Source organism: Cetorhinus maximus, chromosome 22, assembly GCF_964194155.1.
Source record: "Cetorhinus maximus chromosome 22, sCetMax3.hap1.1, whole genome shotgun sequence".
NCBI lineage: Eukaryota > Metazoa > Chordata > Chondrichthyes > Lamniformes > Cetorhinidae > Cetorhinus > Cetorhinus maximus.
This window is the reverse complement of record NC_135900.1, coordinates 61955559-61975498: the sequence shown is the minus strand read 5'-3', so window position 1 is coordinate 61975498 and position 19940 is coordinate 61955559. Positions and strand designations below refer to the sequence as shown.

Below are 19940 nucleotides of genomic sequence, written 5' to 3'. Positions count from 1 at the left end.
CTAAATTGTCCCCAACAAATACTGCAAGGACAGGTACAGCACGGGGTTAGATACAGAGTAAAGCTCTCTCTACACTATCCCCATCAACACTTCAAAGACAGGTACAGCAAGGGGCTAGATACAGAGTAAATCTCCCTCTACACTGTCCCCATCAACAATCCCAGGACAGGTAGAGCACGGTGTTATATACAGAGTAAATCTGCCTCTACACTGTCCCCATTAAACACTCCCAGGACAGGTACAGCACTGGGTTAGATACAGAGTAAAGCTCCCTCTTCACTGTGGCCATGAAACACTCCCAGGACAGGTACAGCACGGGGTTAGATACAGAGTAAAGCTCCCTCTACACTGTCCCCATCAACACTCCCAGGATAGGTACAGCATGGGGTTAGATACACAGTAAAGCTCCCTTTACACTGTGGACATGAAACACTCCTAGGACAGGTACAGCATACAGAGTAAAGCTCCCTCTACACTGTCCCCATCAACAATCCCAGGACAGGTAGAGCACGGTGTTAGATACAGAGTAAATCTGCCTCTACACTGTCCCCATTAAACACTGACAGGACTGGTACAGCACGGGATCACATATAGTGTAAAACTTCCTGTGCACCGTCCCCATCAAACACTCCCAGGACAGGTACGGCACAGGGTTAGAAAGAGAATAAACCCCTGACACTGTCCCCATCAAAACCCCCAGGACAGGTACAGCACATGGTTCGATACAGAGTAAAGCTCCCTCTACACTGTCCCCATCAACAATCCCAGGACAGGTAGAGCACAGTGTTAGATACAGAGTAAATCTGCCTCTACACTGTCCCCATTAAACACTGACAGGACTGGTACAGCACGGGATCACATATAGTGTAAAACTTCCTGTGCACTGTCCCCATCAAACACTCCCAGGACAGGTACGGCACAGGGTTAGAAAGAGAATAAACCCCTGACACTGTCCCCATCAAAACCCCCAGGAGAGGTACAGCACATGGTACGATACAGAGTAAAGCTCCCTCTACACTGTCCCCATCAACACTCCCAGGACACGTACAGCATGGGGTTAGATACAGAGTAAAGCGCTCTATACACTATAACCATCAAACACTCCCAGCACAGGTACGGAACGGAGTTAGAAACAGAGTAAAGCTGCGTCTACACTGTCCCCATCAAACACTCCCAGGACAGGTACAGCACGGTGCTAGATAGAGAATAAAGCCTCGACACTGTCCCCATCAAAACCCCCAGGACAGGTACAGCACGGGGTTAGATACAGAGTAAAGCTCCCTCTACACTGTCCCCATCAAACATTCCCAGGACAGGTACAGCACGGGGTTGGATACAGAGTAAAGCACCCTCTACACTATCCCATCAAACACTCCCAGGACAGGTACAGCACGGGGTTAGATACAGAGTAAATCTCCCTCTACACTGTCCCCATCAAACATTCCCAGGACAGGTACAGCACGGGGTTAGATACAGAGTAAAGCTCCGGCTATACTGTCCCCGTCAAACACTCCCAGGACAGGCTCAGCACGGGGTTAGATACAGAGTAAAGCGCTCTATACACTATAACCATCAAACACTCCCAGGACAGGTACAGCACGGGGTTAGATACAGAGTAAAGCTGCTTCTACACTGTCCCCATCAAACACTCCCAGGACAGGTACAGCACGGGGTTAGTTACAGAGTAAAGCTCTCTCTACATTGTCCCATCAAACACTCCCAGGACAGGTACAGCACGGGGTTAGATACAGAGTAAAGCTCCCTCTACACTGTCCCCATCAAACACTCCCAGGACAGGTACAGCACTGGGTTAGATACAGAGTAAAGCTCCCTCTACACTGAACCCATCAACACTCCCAGGACAAGTACAACACGGGGTTAGGTACAGAGTAAAGCTCTGGCTACACTGTCCCCATTAAACTCTCCCAGGACAGGCACAGCACGGGGTTACATAGAGAGTAAAGCTCCCTCTACACTGTACGCATCTACACTCCCAGGACAAGTACAACACGGGGTTACATATGGTGTAAAGCTGCCTCGACACTGTCCCCATAAACACTCCCAGGAAAGGCACAGCACGGTGCTAGATAGAGAATAAAGCCTCGACACTGTCCCCATCAAAACCCCCAGGATAGGTACAGCACATGGTTAGATACAGAGTAAAGCTCCCTCTACACTGTCCCCATCAACACTCCCAGGACACGTACAGCATGGGGTTAGATACAGAGTAAAGCTCCCTCTTCACTGTGGCCATGAAACACTCCCAGGACAGGTACAGCATGGGGTTAGATACAGAGTAAATCTCTCTCTACACTGTCCCCGTCAACAATGCCAGGACAGGTAGAGCACGGTGTTAGATACAGATTAAACCTGCCTCCACACTGTCCCAATTAAACACTGACAGGACTGGTACAGCACTGACTTAGATGAAGAGTAAAGCTCCCCCTACACAGCCCCCATCAACACTCCCAGTACAAGTACAGCACGGGGTTAGATGCAGCATAAAGCTGCCTCTACACTGTCCCCATAAAACACTCCCAGGACATGTACAGCACCGGGTTAGATACAGAGCATAGCTCCCTCTACACTCTCCCCATCAAACACCCCCAGGACACGTACAGCATGGGGTTAGATACAGAGTAAAGCTGCCTCTACACTGTCCCGATCAAGCACTCGCAGGAAAGGTACGGCATGGGGTTAGATACAGAGTAAAGCCTCTATAGTGTCCCCATCAACACTCCCAGGACAGGTACAGCACAAGGTTACATACAGAGTAAAGCTTCCTCTACAATGTCTCAATCAACACTCCCAGGACAGGTACAGCATGGGGGTAGATACAGAGTAAAGCTCCCTCTACGCTGTCCCCATGAAACTCTACCAGAACTAGTACAGCATAGGGTTAAATAAAGAGTAAAGCTGCCTCTACACTGTCCCGATCAATCACTCCCAGGACAGATACAGCACGGGGTTAGATACAGAGTAAAGCTCCCTCTACACTGTCCCCATCAACACACTCCCAGGAAAGCTACAGCACTAGGTTAGATACAGACTAAAGCTGCCTCTACACTGTCTGCATTAAACACTCCTAGGGCAGGTATAGCACGTTGTTTGATACAGAGTAAAGTTGCATGTACACTGTCTCCATCAAACACTCCTAGGGCAGGTACAGCACTGGGTGAGCTACAGGGTAAAGCCCCGGTTACACTGTCCCCATCAAACACTCCCAGGACAGGTACAGCACAGCGTTAGATACAGAATAAAGCTGCCTCTACACTGTCCCCATCAACACTCCCAGGACAGGTAAAGCACGGTGTTACATAGAGACTAAAGCTGCCTCTACACTGTCCGTATCAAACACTCCCAGGACAGGTATATCACGGAGTTAGATACAGAGTAAAGCTCCCTCTCCACTGTCCCTATCAAACACTCCCAAGGCAGGTACAGCACGGGGTTAGATACAGAGTAAAGCTCCCTCTACACTGTCTCCATCAAACACTCCCAGGACAACTACAGCACTGGGTTAGATACAAAGTAAAGCTGCCTCTACACTGTCCATATCAAACACTCCCAGGACAGGTACAGCACTGGGAGAGATAAAGAGTAAAGCTCCCTCTACACTGGCCCATCAAACACTCCCAGGATAGGTACAGCACGGGATTAGATGCAGAGCAAAGCTCCCTCTACCCTGTCCCCATCAACACTCCCAGGACAGGTACAGCATGGGGGTAGATACAGAGCAAAGCTCCCTCTACACTGTCCCCATCAAACACTCCCAGGAGAGGTACAGCACGGTGCTAGATAGAGAATAAAGCCTGGACACAATCCCCATCAAAACCCCCAGGATAGGTACAGCACATGGTTAGATACAGAGTAAAGCTGCCTCTACACTGTCCCCATCAAACACTCCCAAGACAGGTACAGCATGGGGTTAGATACAGAGCAATGCTCCGTCCACACAGTCCCCATCAAACACTCCTAGGGCAGGTATAGCACGTTGTTTGATACAGTGTAAAGCTGCATGTACACTGTCCCTATCAAACACTCCCAGGACACGTACAGCACAGCGTTAGATACAGAATAAAGCTCCCTCTACACTGTCCCCATCAAAACACTCCCAGGAAAGGTACAGCACTGGGTTAGATGTAGAGTAAAGCTCCCTTTAACCTGCCCCCATCTACAAGCCCTGGACAGGTACAGCACGGGTTAGATACAGTGTAAAGCTTACTCTACCCTATCCACATCAAACACTCCCAGGACAGGTACGGCACGGGGTTAGATATAGAGTAAAGCTGCCTCTACACTGTCCATATCAAACACTCCCAGGACAGCCACAGCGTGGGGTTAGATACAGAGTAAAGCTCCCTCTACACTGTCCCCATCAAACATCTCCAGGACAGGTACAGCACTGGGTTAGATGAAGAGTAAAGGTCACTCTATATTGGCCCATCAAACACTCCCAGGACAGGCACAGCACGGGGTTACATAGAGAGTAAAGCTCCCTCTACACTGTACGCATCTACACTCCCAGGACAAGTACAACACGGGGTTACATATGGTGTAAAGCTGCCTCGACACTGTCCCCATAAACACTCCCAGGAAAGGCACAGCACGGTGCTAGATAGAGAATAAAGCCTCGACACTGTCCCCATCAAAACCCCCAGGATAGGTACAGCACATGGTTAGATACAGAGTAAAGCTCCCTCTACACTGTCCCCATCAACACTCCCAGGACACGTACAGCATGGGGTTAGATACAGAGTAAAGCTCCCTCTTCACTGTGGCCATGAAACACTCCCAGGACAGGTACAGCATGGGGTTAGATACAGAGTAAATCTCTCTCTACACTGTCCCCGTCAACAATGCCAGGACAGGTAGAGCACGGTGTTAGATACAGATTAAACCTGCCTCCACACTGTCCCAATTAAACACTGACAGGACTGGTACAGCACTGACTTAGATGAAGAGTAAAGCTCCCCCTACACAGCCCCCATCAACACTCCCAGTACAAGTACAGCACGGGGTTAGATGCAGCATAAAGCTGCCTCTACACTGTCCCCATAAAACACTCCCAGGACATGTACAGCACCGGGTTAGATACAGAGCATAGCTCCCTCTACACTCTCCCCATCAAACACCCCCAGGACACGTACAGCATGGGGTTAGATACAGAGTAAAGCTGCCTCTACACTGTCCCGATCAAGCACTCGCAGGAAAGGTACGGCATGGGGTTAGATACAGTGTAAAGCCTCTATAGTGTCCCCATCAACACTCCCAGGACAGGTACAGCACAAGGTTACATACAGAGTAAAGCTTCCTCTACAATGTCTCAATCAACACTCCCAGGACAGGTACAGCATGGGGGTAGATACAGAGTAAAGCTCCCTCTACGCTGTCCCCATGAAACTCTACCAGAACTAGTACAGCATAGGGTTAAATAAAGAGTAAAGCTGCCTCTACACTGTCCCGATCAATCACTCCCAGGACAGATACAGCACGGGGTTAGATACAGAGTAAAGCTCCCTCTACACTGTCCCCATCAACACACTCCCAGGAAAGCTACAGCACTAGGTTAGATACAGACTAAAGCTGCCTCTACACTGTCTGCATTAAACACTCCTAGGGCAGGTATAGCACGTTGTTTGATACAGAGTAAAGTTGCATGTACACTGTCTCCATCAAACACTCCTAGGGCAGGTACAGCACTGGGTGAGCTACAGGGTAAAGCTCCGGTTACACTGTCCCCATCAAACACTCCCAGGACAGGTACAGCACAGCGTTAGATACAGAATAAAGCTGCCTCTACACTGTCCCCATCAACACTCCCAGGACAGGTAAAGCACGGTGTTACATAGAGACTAAAGCTGCCTCTACACTGTCCGTATCAAACACTCCCAGGACAGGTATATCACGGAGTTAGATACAGAGTAAAGCTCCCTCTCCACTGTCCCTATCAAACACTCCCAAGGCAGGTACAGCACGGGGTTAGATACAGAGTAAAGCTCCCTCTACACTGTCTCCATCAAACACTCCCAGGACAACTACAGCACTGGGTTAGATACAAAGTAAAGCTGCCTCTACACTGTCCATATCAAACACTCCCAGGACAGGTACAGCACTGGGAGAGATAAAGAGTAAAGCTCCCTCTACACTGGCCCATCAAACACTCCCAGGATAGGTACAGCACGGGATTAGATGCAGAGCAAAGCTCCCTCTACCCTGTCCCCATCAACACTCCCAGGACAGGTACAGCATGGGGGTAGATACAGAGCAAAGCTCCCTCTACACTGTCCCCATCAAACACTCCCAGGAGAGGTACAGCACGGTGCTAGATAGAGAATAAAGCCTGGACACAATCCCCATCAAAACCCCCAGGATAGGTACAGCACATGGTTAGATACAGAGTAAAGCTGCCTCTACACTGTCCCCATCAAACACTCCCAAGACAGGTACAGCATGGGGTTAGATACAGAGCAATGCTCCGTCCACACAGTCCCCATCAAACACTCCTAGGGCAGGTATAGCACGTTGTTTGATACAGTGTAAAGCTGCATGTACACTGTCCCTATCAAACACTCCCAGGACACGTACAGCACAGCGTTAGATACAGAATAAAGCTCCCTCTACACTGTCCCCATCAAACACTCACAGGACAGGTACAGCACTGGGTTAGATACAGAGTAAAGCTCCCTCTACACTGAACCCATCAACACTCCCAGGACAATTACAGCACGGGGTTAGGTACAGAGTAAAGCTCTGGCTACACAGTCCGGATCAAACACTCCCTGGACAGGCACAGCACGGGGTTACATAGAGAGTAAAGCTCCCTCTACACTGTACGCATCTACACTCCCAGGACAAGTACAACACGGGGTTACATATGGTGTAAAGCTGCCTCGACACTGTCCCCATAAACACTCCCAGGAAAGGCACAGCACGGTGCTAGATAGAGAATAAAGCCTCGACACTGTCCCCATCAAAACCCCTAGGATAGGTACAGCACATGGTTAGATACAGAGTAAAGCTCCCTCTACACTGTCCCCATCAACACTCCCAGGACACGTACAGCATGGGGTTAGATACAGAGTAAAGCTCCCTCTTCACTGTGGCCATGAAACACTCCCAGGACAGGTACAGCATGGGGTTAGATACAGAGTAAAGCTCCCTCTTCACTGTGGCCATGAAACACTCCCAGGACAGGTACAGCATGGGGGTAGATACAGAGTAAATCTCCCTCTACACTGTCCCCGTCAACAATGCCAGGACAGGTAGAGCACGGTGTTAGATACAGAGTAAACCTGCCTCCACACTGTCCCAATTAAACACTGACAGGACTGGTACAGCACTGACTTAGATGAAGAGTAAAGCTCCCTCTACACAGCCCCCATCAACACTCCCAGGACATGTACAGCACCGGGTTAGATACAGAGCATAGCTCCCTCTACACTCTCCCCATCAAACACCCCCAGGACACGTACAGCATGGGGTTAGATACAGAGTAAAGCTGCCTCTACACTGTCCCGATCAAGCACTCGCAGGAAAGGTACGGCATGGGGTTAGATACAGAGTAAAGCCTCTATAGTGTCCCCATCAACACTCCCAGGACAGGTACAGCATGGGGGTAGATACAGAGTAAAGCTCCCTCTACGCTGTCCCCATGAAACTCTACCAGAACTAGTACAGCATAGGGTTAAATAAAGAGTAAAGCTGCCTCTACACTGTCCCGATCAATCACTCCCAGGACAGGTACAGCACGGGGTTAGATACAGAGTAAAGCTCCCTCTACACTGTCCCCATCAAAACACTCCCAGGAAAGGTACAGCACTGGGTTAGATGTAGAGTAAAGCTCCCTTTAACCTGCCCCCATCTACAAGCCCAGGACAGGTACAGCACGGGTTAGATACAGTGTAAAGCTTACTCTACCCTATCCACATCAAACACTCCCAGGACAGGTACGGCACGGGGTTAGATATAGAGTAAAGCTGCCTCTACACTCTCCATATCAAACACTCCCAGGACAGCCACAGCATGGGGTTAGATACAGAGTAAAGCTCCCTCTACACTGTCCCCATCAACACTCCCAGGAAATGTACAGCATGGGGTTAGATACAGAGTAAAGCTCCATCTTCACTGTGGCCATGAAACACTCCCAAGACAGGTACAGCACGGGGTTAGATACAGAGCAATGCTCCGTCCACACAGTCTCCATCAAACACTCCCAGGATAGGTACAGCATGGGGGTAGATACAGCGTAAAGCTCCCTCTACACTGACCCCATCAACCCTCCCGGGAGAGGTACAGCATGGGGTTAGATACAGAGTAAAGCTTCCTCTACCCTTTCCCCATCAAACACTCCCACGACAGGTACAGCATGGGGTAAGATACAGAGTAAAGCTTCCTCTACACTGTCCCCACCAAACACTCCCAGGACAGGGACAGCACAGTGTTAGATAGAGACTAAAGCTGCCTCTACACTGTCCGCATGAAACACTCCCAGGACAGATATATCACGGAGTTAGAAACAGAGTAAATCTTCCTCTACACTGCCCCAATCAAACACACCCAGTGCAGGTACAGCACGGGGTTAGATACAAAGTAAAGCTGCCTCTCCACTGTCCCCATCAAAACACTCCCAGGACAGGTACAGCACGGCGTTAGATACAGTGTAAAACTTACTCTACCCTGTCCCCATCAAACACTCCCAGGACAGGTACAGGACGGGGTCAGATACAGAGCAATGCTCCGTCCACACAGTCCCCATCAAATACTCCTAGGGCAGGATCAGCACGTCGTTTGATACAGAGTAAAGCAGCCTGTACACTGTCCCCAACAACACTCCCAGCACAGGTATATCACGGAGTTAGATACAGTGTAAAGCTTACTCTACCCTGTCCCCATCAGACACTCCCAGGATAGGTAGAGCACGGGGTTAGATACAGAGTAAAGCTGCCTCTACACTGTCCCCATCAAACACTCCCAGGACAGGGACAGCATGGGTTAGATACAGAGTAAAGCGGCATCTACGCTGTCCCTATCAAACACTCCCAGGAAAGGTACAGCACTGGGTTAGATACAGAGTAAAGCTGCCTCCACACAGTCCCTATCAAGCACTCCCAGGACAGGTACAGCACAGCGTTAGATACAGAATAAAGCTGCCTCTACACTGTCCCCATCAACACTCCCAGGACAGGTACAGCACGATGTTAGACACAGTGTAAAGCTTACTCTACCCGGTCCCCATCAAACACTCCCAGGATAGGTACAGCATGGGGGTAGATACAGCGTAAAGCTCCCTCTACACTGACCCCATCAACCCTCCCGGGAGAGGTACAGCATGGGGTTAGATACAGAGTAAAGCTTCCTCTACCCTTTCCCCATCAAACACTCCCACGACAGGTACAGCATGGGGTAAGATACAGAGTAAAGCTTCCTCTACACTGTCCCCACCAAACACTCCCAGGACAGGGACAGCACAGTGTTAGATAGAGACTAAAGCTGCCTCTACACTGTCCGCATGAAACACTCCCAGGACAGATATATCACGGAGTTAGAAACAGAGTAAATCTTCCTCTACACTGCCCCAATCAAACACACCCAGTGCAGGTACAGCACGGGGTTAGATACAAAGTAAAGCTGCCTCTCCACTGTCCCCATCAAAACACTCCCAGGGCAGGTACAGCACGGGGTTAGATACAAAGTAAAGCTGCCTCTCCACTGTCCCCATCAAAACACTCCCAGGACAGGTACAGCACGGCGTTAGATACAGTGTAAAACTTACTCTACCCTGTCCCCATCAAACACTCCCAGGACAGGTACAGGACGGGGTCAGATACAGAGCAATGCTCCGTCCACACAGTTCCCATCAAATACTCCTAGGGCAGGTACAGCACAGCGTTAGATACAGAATAAAGCTGCCTCTACACTGTCCCCATCAACACTCCCAGGACAGGTACAGCACGATGTTAGATACAGTGTAAAGCTTACTCTACCCGGTCCCCATCAAACACTCCCAGGATAGGTACAGCATGGGGGTAGATACAGAGTAAAGCTCCCTCTACACTGACCCCATCAACCCTCCCGGGAGAGGTACAGCATGGGGTTACATACAGAGTAAAGCTGCCTCTACACTGTCCCCATCTTCACGCCCAGGACAGGTACAGCACGGGGTTAGATACAGAGTAAAGCTCCCTCTACACTGTGGCCATGAAACACTCCCAGGACAGATGAAGTAAGGGGATAGATACGGAGTAAAACTCTATCTACACTTCACCCCATCAACACTCCTAGGACAAGAACTGCACGGGGTCAGATACAGAGTAAATCTCCATCTACACTGTCCCCATCAACACTCCCAGGACAGGTACAGCACGGGGTTAGATATAGAGTAAAGCCTCTACACTGTCCCCATCAAAACTCCCAGGAAAGGTACAGCACAAGTTTAGATACAGAGTAAAGCTCCCTTTACACTGTCCCCATCAACACTCCTAGGACAGGTCCAGCACGGGGTTAGATACAGAGTAAACCTGCGTCTACACTGTTGCCATCAACACTCCCAGGACAGGTACAGCACGGTGTTGGATACGGAGTAAAGCTCCCTCTACACTGTCCCCATCAACACTGCCAGCACAAGTAAAGCACGGGGTTAGGTACTGAGTAAAGCTTCCTCAACCCTGTCCCCATCAAACACTCACAGGACAGATGTAGCACTGGGATAGATGACGAGTAAAGTTCCCTCTATACTGGCCCATCAAACACCCCAGGACAGAAACAGGACGAGGTTAGATACAGAGTAAAGCTCCCCCCACACAGTCCCCATCAACACTCCCAGGACATATACAGCACGGGATTAGATACAGAGCAAAGGTCCCTCTACACTGTCGCCATCAACACTCCCAGGATAGGTACAGCACGGGGTAAGATACAGAGTAAAGCTCCCTCTACACTGTCCCCATCAAACACCCCCAGGACAGGTACAGCACGGGGTTAGATACAGAGTAAAGCTCCCTCTACCCTGTCCCCATCAACACTCCCAGGACAAGTACAGCACGGGGTTAGATACGGTGTAAAGCTCCCTCTACACTGTCCGCATCAACACTCCCAGGACAGGTACAGTACGGGGTTAGATACAGACTAAAGCTGCCCCTACACTGTCAGCACCAAACACTCCCGGGAAAGGTACAGCTCGATGTTCGATGAAGAGTGAAGCTCCCTCTACACTGTGACCATAAACACTCCCAGGACAGGTACAACACGGGGTTAGATACAGATTAAAGCTTCCTCTACCCTGTCCCTATCAAACACTCCTAGGGCAGGTACAGTACGGTGTTAGATACAGAGTAAAGCTCCCTCTACACTGTCCCCATCATCACTCCTGGGACTGGTACAGCACGGGGTTAGGTACAGAGTAAACCTGCCTCTATACTGTCGCCATCAACACTCCCAGGACAGGTACAGCACGGTGTTAGATACGGTGTAAAGCAACTTCTACACTGTCCCCATCCACACTGCCAGGACAAGTACAGCACTGGGTTACCGACAGAGTAAAGCTTCCTCCAACCTGTCCCCATCAAACACTCCCAGGACAGGTGCAGCACTGGTTTAGATGAAGATTAAAGTTCCCTCTACACTGGCCCATCAAACACTCCCAGGACAGATACAGCACGGGCTTAGATACAGAGTGAAGCTTCCCCTACCCTGTCCCCATCAAACACTTACAGGAAAGGTACAGCACTGGGTTAAATGAAGATTAAGGATCCCTCTACACCGTCCCCATCAAACACTCCCAGGACAGATAAAGCACGGGGTTAGATACAGAGCAATGCTCCCTCCACACAGTCCCCATCAAACACTCCTAGGGCAGGTATAGCACCTTGTTTGATACAGAGTAAAGCTGCATGTACACTGTCTCCATCAAACACTCCCAGGACAGGGACAGCACAGCGTTAGATACAGAGTAAAGCTGCCTCTACACTATCCCCATCAACACTCCCAGGACAGGTACAGCACGGGGTTAGATACAGAGTAAATCTTCATTTACACTGTCTCCATCAAACACCCTCAGGGAAGGTACTGCACGGGGTTAGGTACAGAGTAAAGCTCCCTCTACCCTGTCACCATCAAAACACTCTCAGGAAAGGTACAGCACTGGCTTAGATGTAGAGTAAAGCTGCCTTTACACTGTCCCCATCTACAAGCCCAGGACAAGTATAGCACGGGTTTAGATACAGTGTAAAGCTGCCTCTACATTGGCCCCATCAAACACTCCCAGAAGAGTTAAAGCACGGGGTTAGCTACAGAGTAAAGCTTCCTCTACAATGTCCCCATCAAACACTCCCAGGGACAGGTATGGCATGGGTGTTAATACAGAGTAAAGCTGGCTCTACACTCTCCCCATCAAACACTGACAGGACAGGTACAGCATGGGGTTAGATACGGAGTAAAGCTTCCTCTACACTGTCCCCATCAACACTTCCAGGACAAGTACAGCACGGGGTCAGAAGCAGAGTAAAGCTTCCTCTACACTGTCCCCATCAAACACTCCCAGGACTGGTACAGCACGGGGTTAGATACAGAGTAAAGCTCCCTCTTCACTGTCCCAATCAAACACTCCCAGGACAGGTACAGCACGGGTTTAGATACGGAGTAAAGCTGATTCTACACTGTCCCCATCAACACTACCAGGACAGGTACAGAACGGGGTCAGATACAGAGCAATGCTCCCTCCACACAGTCCCCATCAAACACTCCTAGGGCAGGTATAGCACCTTGTTTGATACAGAGTAAAGCTGCATGTACACTGTCTCCATCATACACGCCCAGGGCAGGTACAGCACAGGGTTAGATACAGGTAAAGCTCCCTCTACACTGTCCCCATCAAACACTCCCAGGACAGGTACAGCACGGGATAAGATACAGAGTAAAGCTCCCTCTACACTGTCCCCATCAAAAACCCCCAGAACAGGTATATCACGGAGTTAGATACAGAGTAAAGCTTCCTCTACACTGTCCCCATCAAACACTCCCAGGACAGGTACAGCACAGGGTTAGATACAGAGTAAAGCTTCCTCTACGCTGTCCCCATCAAACACTCACAGGAAAGGTACAGCACAGGGTTAGATACAGAGTGAAGCTGCCATTACATTGTCCCTATCAAACACTCCCAGGACAGGTACAGCACGGGGTCAGATACAGAGTAAAGCTGCCTCTACACTGTCCCCATCTTCACGCCCAGGACAAATACAGCCCGGGTTAGATACAGAGTAAAGCTCCCTCTACCCTGACCCCATCAACACTCCCAGGACAAATACAGCCCGGGTTAGATACAGAGTAAAGCTCCCTCCAAACTGTCCCCATCAAACACCTCCAGGACAGGTGCAGCATGGGATTAGAAACAGAGTAAAGCTCCCTCTACACTGTGGCCATGAAACACTCCCAGGACAGATGAAGTAAGGGGATAGATATGGAGTAAAACTCTATCTACACTTCACCCCATCAACACTCCTAGGACAAGAACTGCACGGGGTCAGATACAGAGTAAATCTCCATCTACACTGTCCCCATCAACACTCCCAGGACAGGTACAGCACGGGGTTAGATACAGAGCAATGCTACCTCCACACAGTCCCCATCAACACTCCTAGGGCAGGTATAGCACATTGTTTGATACAGAATAAAGCTGCATGTACACTGTAACCATCAAACACTCCCAGGGCAGGTACAGCACCGGGTGAGCTATAGGGTAAATCTCTGGCTCCACTGTCCCCATCAAACACTCCCAGGACAGGTACACGACGGGGTTAGGTGCAGTGTAAAGCTGCCTCTACACTGTCCCCATCAACACTCCCAGGACAGGTACAGCACGGGGTTAGATATAGAGTAAAGCCTCTACACTGTCCCCATCAAAACTCCCAGGAAAGGTACAGCACAAGTTTAGATACAGAGTAAAGCTCCCTTTACACTGTCCCCATCAACACTCCTAGGACAGGTCCAGCACGGGGTTAGATACAGAGTAAACCTGCGTCTACACTGTTGCCATCAACACTCCCAGGACAGGTACAGCACGGTGTTGGATACGGAGTAAAGCTCCCTCTGCACTGTCCCCATCAACACTGCCAGCACAAGTAAAGCACGGAGTTAGGTACTGAGTAAAGCTTCCTCAACCCTGTCCCCATCAAACACTCACAGGACAGATATAGCACTGGGATAGATGACGAGTAAAGTTCCCTCTATACTGGCCCATCAAACACCCCAGGACAGAAACAGGACGAGGTTAGATACAGAGTAAAGCTCCCCCCACACAGTCCCCATCAACACTCCCAGGACATATACAGCACGGGATTAGATACAGAGCAAAGGTCCCTCTACACTGTCGCCATCAACACTCCCAGGATAGGTACAGCACGGGGTAAGATACAGAGTAAAGCTCCCTCTACACTGTCCCCATCAAACACCCCCAGGACAGGTACAGCACGGGGCTAGATACAGAGTAAAGCTCCCTCTACACTGTCCCCAACAACACTCCCAGGACAGGCACAGCACGGGGTTAGATACGGTGTAAAGCTCCCTCTACCCTGTCCCCATCAACACTCCCAGGACAAGTACAGCACGAGGTTAGATACGGTGTAAAGCTCCCTCTACACTGTCCCCATCAACACTCCCAGGACAGGTACAGCACGGGATTAGATACAGAGTAAGGCTGCCTCTACACTGTCCCCATCAAACACTCCCAGGACAGGTATAGCACGTTGTTTGATACAGAGTAAAGCTCCCTCTACACTGTCCCCATCAAACACTCCCAGGACAGGTACAGCACGGGGTTAGATACAGAGTAAAGCTCCGGCTACACTGTCCCCATCAAACACTCCCAGGACAGGTACAGCACAGCGTTAGATACAGACTAAAGCTGCCCTACACTGTCCGCATCAAACACTCCCAGGACAGGTACAGCACGGGGTTAGATACTGAGTAAAGCTCGCTCTACACTGTCCCCCTCAACACTCCCAGGACAGGTACAGCACGGTGTTAGATACTGAGTAAAGCTCCCTCCACACTGTCCCCCTCAACACTCCCAGGACAGGTACAGCACGGTGTTAGATATAGAGTAAAGCCTCTACAATGTCCCAATCAACACTCCCAGGACAGGTACAGCACGGGGTTAGATACAGAGTAAACCTGCCTCTAATCTGTCGCCATCAAACACTCCCAGGACAGGTACAGCACGGGGTTAGATACAGAGTAAAGCTCCGGCTATACTGTCCCCATTAAACACTCCCAGGACAGGCACAGCACGGGGTTAGATACAGAGTAAAGCTCCGGCTATACTGTCCCCATTAAACAATCCCAAGACAGGTACAGCACGGGGGTAGATACGATGTAACGCCCCCTCTACACTGTTCCCATGAACACTCCCAGGAAAAGTACAGCACGGGGTTAGATACAGAGTAAAGCTGCTTCTACACTGTCCCCATCAAACACTCCCAGGACAGGTACAGCACTGGGTTAGATGAAGCGTAAATCTGCCTCTACACTGTCCCCATCAAATACTCCCAGGAATGTGCCGCACGGGGTTACATACGGAGTAATGCTCCCTCTACACTGTCCCCATCTACACTCACAGAGCAAGTACAGCACAGGGTTAGATACAGAGTAAAGCTGCCTCTACACTGTCCCTATCAACACTGCCAGGGCATGTACAGCACGGGATTAGAAACAGAGTAAAGCTCCCTCTACACTGTCCGCATCAAACACTCCCAGGACAGGTACAGCACGGGGTTAGATACAGAGTAAAGCTCCCTCTACACTGTCCCTATCAACACTCCCAGGACAGGTACAGCACGGCGTTAGATACAGAGTAAAGCTGCTTCTACACTGTCCCCATCAACACTCCCAGGACAGGTACAGCACGGGGTTAGATACAGAGTAAAGCTGCTTCTACACTGTCCCCGTCAAACACTCACAGGAAAGGTACAGCACGGAGTTAGATACAGAGTAAAGCTGCTTCTACACTGTCCCCGTCAAACACTCACAGGAAAGGTACAGCACGGAGTTAGATACAGAGTAATGCTCCCTTTACACTGTCCCCGTCAAACACTCCCAGGGCAGGTGCAGCACAAGTTTAGATACAGATTAAAGCTGCCTCTATGCTGTACTATGATGGACAATGTGGGCTGGCTGTGACCCCAGGCTCCAGAGGTGACTGTTCCCAATTGCTCAGTTTGTGATGAAACAGGGATTCTCACCATTGCAGTATGGATGTAAATTGAGGTGTCAGGTAGAAGCTCTGGAGCAGTGCATTGACACAACAGGTCAGGCCATCATTTTCCAGCCCCACTATCCCTGTGGGAAAACACACAAAGTTAGCCAGACACACAGCAAAGTGCAACCTGACATTGACTGTCCTCAAACTCTGGACATCCCTCTCTGCCTTCCCTCCACTACATAAATACTCAGATTCTCATTCAGCCTTTGTATCCCTGACTGGGGAGAGTGAAAGAGGATCGAAGCTGGCTTGGTGCACAAGGGGGAAGGAGGTCAATGGGAGGCCGGGGAGGGGAGGGGAGGGGAGGGGAGGAAGTTGCTAGGAAAGGAGACGGAGGGTTACTGTGAGGGAATTCATTAGGAGGTAGCTTTATAGATCAACACAGCCTCCAAACACATTCAAACACTGTATGTCATGCCTGACAACCCCATGAAACAACAGCATCTGAGGTAAATCTGTCATGCATACCTAGCACAAAGGAAGATGGTTGTCGTTGTGGGAGGTCAGTTATCTCAGTTCCAGGACATCACTGCAGGAGTTCCTCAGGGTAGTGTCCTCGGCCCAACCATCTTCAGCTGCTTCATCAATGACCTTCCTTTCATCATAAGGTCAGAAGTGGGGATGTTCACTGATGATTGTACAATGTTCAGCACCATTTGCAACTCCTGAAGCAGTCCTTGTCCAAATTCAGCAAGACCTGAACAATATCCAGGCTTAGGCTGACAAGTGGCAAATAACATTCACACCACACAAATGCCAGGCAATGACCATCTCCATTAAGAGAGAATCTAACCATCGCCCCTTGGCATTCTGTGGCATTACCATCACTGAACCCCCCCCACTATCAACATCCTGGGAGTTACCATTGACCATAAAATGAACTGGACTAGCCATATAAATACTGTGGCTACAAGAGCAGGTCAGAGGCTAGGAATCCTGTGGCGAGTAACTCACCTCCTGACTCCCCAAAGCCTGTCCACCATCTACAAGGCACAAGTCAGGAGTGTGATGGAATACTCCACACTTGCCTGGATGAGTGCAGCTCCCACAACACTCAAGAAGCTCAACACCATCCAGGACAAAGCAGCCCCGTTTGATTGGCACCCCACCCACAAACATTCACTCCCTCCAGCACTGACGCACAGTAGCAGCAGTGTGTACCATCTACAAGCTGCATTGCAGGGATTCATCAAGGCTTCTTAGACAGCACCTTCCAAACCCATGACCATTACCATCTAGAAGGACAAGGGCAGCAGATAGATGGGAACACCACCACCTGGAAGTTCCCCTCCAAGTCACTCACCATCCTGACTTGGAAATATATCGTCGTTCCTTCACAGTCTCTGGGTCAAAATCCTGGAACTCCCTCCCTAACAGCACTGTGGGTGTACCTACACCACATAGACTGCAGCGGTTCAAGAAGGCAGCTCACCACCACCTTCTCAAGGGCAACTAGAGATGGTCAATAAATGCTGGTCCAACCAGTGAAGCCCACATCCCATGAATGAATTAAAAAAGTGCAGCTTTGACCAGCTAGTGCAGTGAGCCTCCAGCCCTGATGAAAGCTGGAACTGGGAACAAGCATTCCCTTGGGAGCCATTCCCCACTTGTAATCTCATCCTGAAATCAGCCATCAAACACACAGGCACACAATGGTAGCACACATCACAAGACAGGTCCCAGAGTCAGGAGAGAGGCAGAACAGGTCCTGGAGCCAGAAGAGACAAAGAGCCCAGAGTAAATAGAGGATCTGAATGGATCGTGGAGTCAGACAGAGATGGTCCGGGAGTTAGGAGAAGGACTGGACAGATCCACAAGCCAGGGGAGGACCCATGAGAAGTCAAGATAAGAAGCAAAGTGCCAACAGAGAAGTAACACACAGTGAATTACCATTCTTAAAACTACCGTTTGTATAGGGCCAAGGAGACTGAGGCTGGATCTGCCCTTCTTCCTTGTCCAGTCGTCCAGCAGTGAGATCATCAGCGGAGTTTCCGCCTGTATCCGAATTATCCAATGGCCTGGCTGGCCGAAAATTCCTCCCGGAAACAATTCTCCCCTTAAAGAAACAATGCAATGAAAAGCAAGAAACAGCGATATCGGCTCCGTACACACCGTGCGCAGCGATATCGGCTCCGTACACACCGTGCGCAGCGATATAGGCTCCGTACACACCGTGCGCAGCGATATAGGCTCCGTACACACCGTGCGCAGCGATATAGGCTCCGTACACACCGTGCGCAGCGATGTAGGCTCCGTACACACCGTGCGCAGCGATATAGGCTCCGTACACACCGTGCGCAGCGATGTAGGCTCCGTACACACCGTGCGCAGCGATATAGGCTCCGTACACACCGTGCGCAGCGATATAGGCTCCGTACACACCGTGCGCAGCGATATAGGCTCCGTACACACCGTGCGCAGCGATATAGGCTCCGTACACACCGTGCGCAGCGATATAGGCTCCGTACACACCGTGCGCAGCGATATAGGCTCCGTACACACCGTGCGCAGCGATATAGGCTCCGTACACACCGTGCGCAGCGATATAGGCTCCGTACACACCGTGCGCAGCGATATAGGCTCCGTACACACCGTGCGCAGCGATATCGGCTCCGTACACACCGTGCGCAGCGATATAGGCTCCGTACACACCGTGCGCAGCGATATCGGCTCCGTACACACCGTGCGCAGCGATATCGGCTCCGTACACACCGTGCGCAGCGATATCGGCTCCGTACACACCGTGCGCAGCGATATCGGCTCCGTACACACCGTGCGCAGCGATATCGGCTCCGTACACACCGTGCGCAGCGAGATCGGCTCCGTACACACCGTGCGCAGCGATATCGGCTCCGTACACACCGTGCGCAGTGATATCAGCCCAATCCACACTGTGCACAGCGATATCAGCCCAATCCACACTGTGCACAGTGATATCAGCCCCGTACACGCCATGTGCAGCAATATCGGCCCTGTACACATCGAGTTCCTGTGGTCAGATTTTCAGAAGCTAGGCAGGAAGTTAAAAAGTAGGGCTTCAAAGGTAGTAATCCCTGGGTTGCTCCCAATGCCATGAGCTAGCGAGGGTAGGAATAGGGAGACAGGGAGGGGGTATATGCAGCTTGAGGCATGGTGCAGGAGGGAGGGCTTTACTATGGGGCACTGGAGCCAGTTTTGGAGTAGGAGGCATCTATTCAAAAAGGACAGGTTGCACCTCAACAGCACTGGAACCAAAGTCCTCGGGGGGAAGTGGGGAAGTTCACTAGTGTACTTGGGGAGGCTTTAAACTAAATTGGCAGGGGGGTAGACACCAGCATATAGAAGTAAAAAAGAGAAATAAAGTGCATAAAGTTCAAATCGTAGATAATGTGAGAGAAGGAAATGTACTGATGTCACTCCGGTTAGTTCCTCTCCTGCAGAGCCCAGCTTTGCGGAGGCTGGGGTCCCGGGGCAGCAGCACTGCCCTGTGCCTTGACTAACTGGCAAGTCTTCATCTTCCAGCCCTGACCAGGATCCCAGTCCAATCCATGGAACCATAGAGATTTACAGTGCAAGTTTTGGCCACCTGACCCATTCTGTCTGTACAGGCTCTTTGCTAGACCAATTCCAATCAAATCCCACTCTTCCCTGCTCTCCCCATAGTTCTGTATCTTGATTCTTATTGAGGGTAAATATTTCTCACTAA

The 19940-nt window shown here is 50.4% G+C and overlaps 1 protein-coding gene across 1 annotated transcript in view; it reads right to left on the bottom strand.

Annotated features, from left to right (window-relative positions):
• The window catches only part of LOC144696326 (ubiquitin carboxyl-terminal hydrolase 47-like), an 83046-nt gene that overhangs the window by 58909 nt on the left and 4197 nt on the right, over positions 1 to 19940 (bottom strand). The window contains exons 2-3 of the mRNA XM_078567543.1: positions 18146 to 19244; positions 16236 to 16332 (exon numbers count right to left, since the gene is read on the bottom strand). Coding sequence (XP_078423669.1) covers positions 16236 to 16332; positions 18146 to 19244 — 1196 coding nt within the window. The remainder of the gene's footprint in view (positions 1 to 16235; positions 16333 to 18145; positions 19245 to 19940) is intronic.